Genomic DNA, 2,939 nt, shown 5'->3' with positions numbered 1-2,939 from the left:
GTCTTTCATTTCATTTCCCATCCCATCCCATACACCACAAAAGTTCTTATGATTAATTTTCCTTCTCATTTTTTGGCAATTTGATATTTTGATTTGTATTTTTTTTTTATATTATATTTGCTTTTTCCACATTTTACGAGAGACTTAAAACTTGAGATCTTTACTTGAATCTCACATTAGGTAAATCTAATGATGCATTTTCCATTATTCCTTCATTCCCTTGCTTAAGGTACAACCTTTTATTGCATATGCTTTATGCTTATGGTTCCAATTAATACAATATAATATTCAAAATCGGAATTCTAAAGTTACGTACAACTCAAAAGAGAGAAACAAAAAGATTATAGAAGTTATTAACCATCAAAGTTTCAACAATTTAAAAAGTGGAGAAATCACATGAAAGGGAATTTTATTCTGACAATAATAATATTAAGTTAAATAGAAATGAATATATAGAATAAATAGTGAAACATGATGGGAGGTTCTTCTTGGAAGGTGGCAAATGGCAAAATCGTTATTATTATTTTTTTTTTCATTTTTTGTGATGCTTGAAATTGAAGTTGACACTCAGAAAAAAAAATAAAAAATAAAAAAAACGCGTGGAACGCGCGAAGAAGCTGTAAACCCATATTTGCCAGTTGCATTACAGTTACAATATGCAAAGTAAACAATCAAATCCATGGGCTTTTCCGTAAACTCATCTAAATTTCCATATTTGCCCGTTCCCTATGACTAACAAAAAATAATATCATCATATGATTTATTTGCATAATTATATTAAACTTCTTTTCTATGAAAATTTTGGTTAAACATGTATTTAAGAATGTAATTCTAAATTTCTAATATTTGCTTTGTGTATACTTTTATTTCATTCATCAATTACAATACTATGAAATATTCTATGATGTTATATGCTATAATTTTTTTTTTATCAAAGATAGAGAAATTTAAAATTGCGATTTTTTAGGTAAATATGGTGAGACTATGTTATTTGAATTATATAATTCATTGGTTATATGCTACAAAATAATTTTGTTCACAAATATTTTAAAATGAATGGCATGCTTTATATATTTATTGTATAACTTGTAAGATATTAAAATGTTCGTATGTAAATATATAATAATATAATATAACTAAAATAATAATCCTAAAGTGTTCTACGTGAATCAAATATTGAGAATTGAATATTCAAATTCATCAAATTATATATTATATATTCAACACATTACACATGCATAAAAGGTACTTACATAATAATACTATGCACATTTTAATAATTCCAAAGATTTATTAAATTATAAGTAGTTGTTATATTAGCGAATGAGTAATAGCTTAAATGACATAGTTTCCCATACTCAATTAAGAGGTTGCAGGTTCGAGTCTCCTATCTTTGGTAAAAAAAAAAGTAGTTGTTATATTACACATAGTGATAAACATAAAAAAAAAAAATACATTTTTTTCACACCAAACAAAATAAAATATGATCCCATATCAGAAATAAATCATAGAATATATGTTCTATGTTCTAACTTCTAACTAACAAAAAATTACAGCAAAATAGAGAAAGGTTCTTGGCACCGACCGGGAAGCATGTCCTTTTTGGTAATAACACATTGGGGTCCCAGAGCCCAGATTTTCGTTGGGTATATATAAGCTTTCTCATGCTCTTCACTTCTTACACATCACCACAAAAATCGTTCTTTTTTCTTCTTCTTCCTCTTCTGCTCTGTTTCTTAGTCAAAAGGGTCCATCATTCATCTCTCAAGGTAAAATCTTGATGCCCCATTTGGTGTTTTCCTTGTGTCTTATGCCAAAGTTCGTTTTTTTATGCCCCTTCTTGTTGGATTACACATTCTTCGTTTGAAAGTTCTGTTTTTTCGTTACGTGTATGTGTGATTCTTATGTTTTGATTGGTGGGTTTATGTTTTTCACTGAAATACTTAGATCTGTTTCTGCTATATTCAGTTATCTATGTTGTTCTGTTGTTCAATTTTTGAGCTTGATTCAAATGTATCGTATGTTATTTGTCGGTGGTTTTGTGTTGTGAATTTGGTTTAAGGAAAATTAACAATGGATCTGTTGGAATTCGAGGTGGTTTGCATTGAATTCAGTAATCAAGTGCATTTAGCTCATGATTCTTCAGTTGTAGCTAGATCTGCTTTTTCTTTATTCATGCTAATTGCTTAAGCTTTACTATCAAATCACCAAGCATTCAAATTTGCATGCGTGTGTTAGATCTGGATTCTTTCATGTCATCACTTTCAAGTTTCCTCTTTTATGTGGATCTTCTCTACTCATGCTTGATCTGGTTTCTGTCTTCTTAATTTTGGTATTTACTGATCCGAATCATTGCATTTTTTAACTTCTAGCTAATTTTACGTAACATGTTATGTTGTTCATTTTTCTGTCTATTCTTAAAACAAAGGCAATCTACAATTTGAAATCACTTGTTGTTTCTGCTTAAGATTGTTAAAAATGAAGATAATCTCAGATTTCATGGAACCTCCATGATGTGAAGTTATTGATAATTGGCTTATTCTTCATGTGACTTGTTCCTAAACTTATTAAGTCTTGCACTCTTTTAAGGCATAAGCATTAAGCATGTTGTTGTCCATGTTTGTTACAGTTGAAAAGTTTTCAATAGAGTCTGTATTATGCTGCATTAGTAGAACTAGATGTGAAATGATTGCTATGAAAATTGTTAATGGCTTCTTTGGCTTGATTATGATCTTACTGATCTGTTTCGCAATCGTTATGTGGTTAGGCAATTTAGAAAGAAAGAATGGTGAAGATTTGCTGCATTGGTGCTGGATATGTTGGGGGTCCTACAATGGCAGTCATTGCACTGAAGTGCCCATCCATTGAAGTCGCTGTTGTCGATATCTCCAAACCCCGTATTGCAGCCTGGAATAGCGACCAGCTTCCCATCTATGAGC

General features: G+C 30.1%; 1 protein-coding gene across 1 annotated transcript in view; it reads left to right on the top strand.

The window, feature by feature from the left end:
• The window catches only part of LOC107635385 (UDP-glucose 6-dehydrogenase 1), a gene marked incomplete in the record, with an annotated part of 2,962 nt that continues 1,630 nt past the window's right edge, over positions 1,608–2,939 (top strand). The window contains 2 exon segments of the mRNA XM_016338857.2: positions 1,608–1,769; positions 2,768–2,939. Of these exon segments, the coding sequence (XP_016194343.1) occupies positions 2,786–2,939 (154 nt within the window).

This window comes from Arachis ipaensis, chromosome B04, assembly GCF_000816755.2.
Source record: "Arachis ipaensis cultivar K30076 chromosome B04, Araip1.1, whole genome shotgun sequence".
Classification (NCBI taxonomy): Eukaryota; Viridiplantae; Streptophyta; class Magnoliopsida; order Fabales; family Fabaceae; genus Arachis; species Arachis ipaensis.
This window is presented reverse-complemented; position numbering and strand designations above follow the sequence as displayed.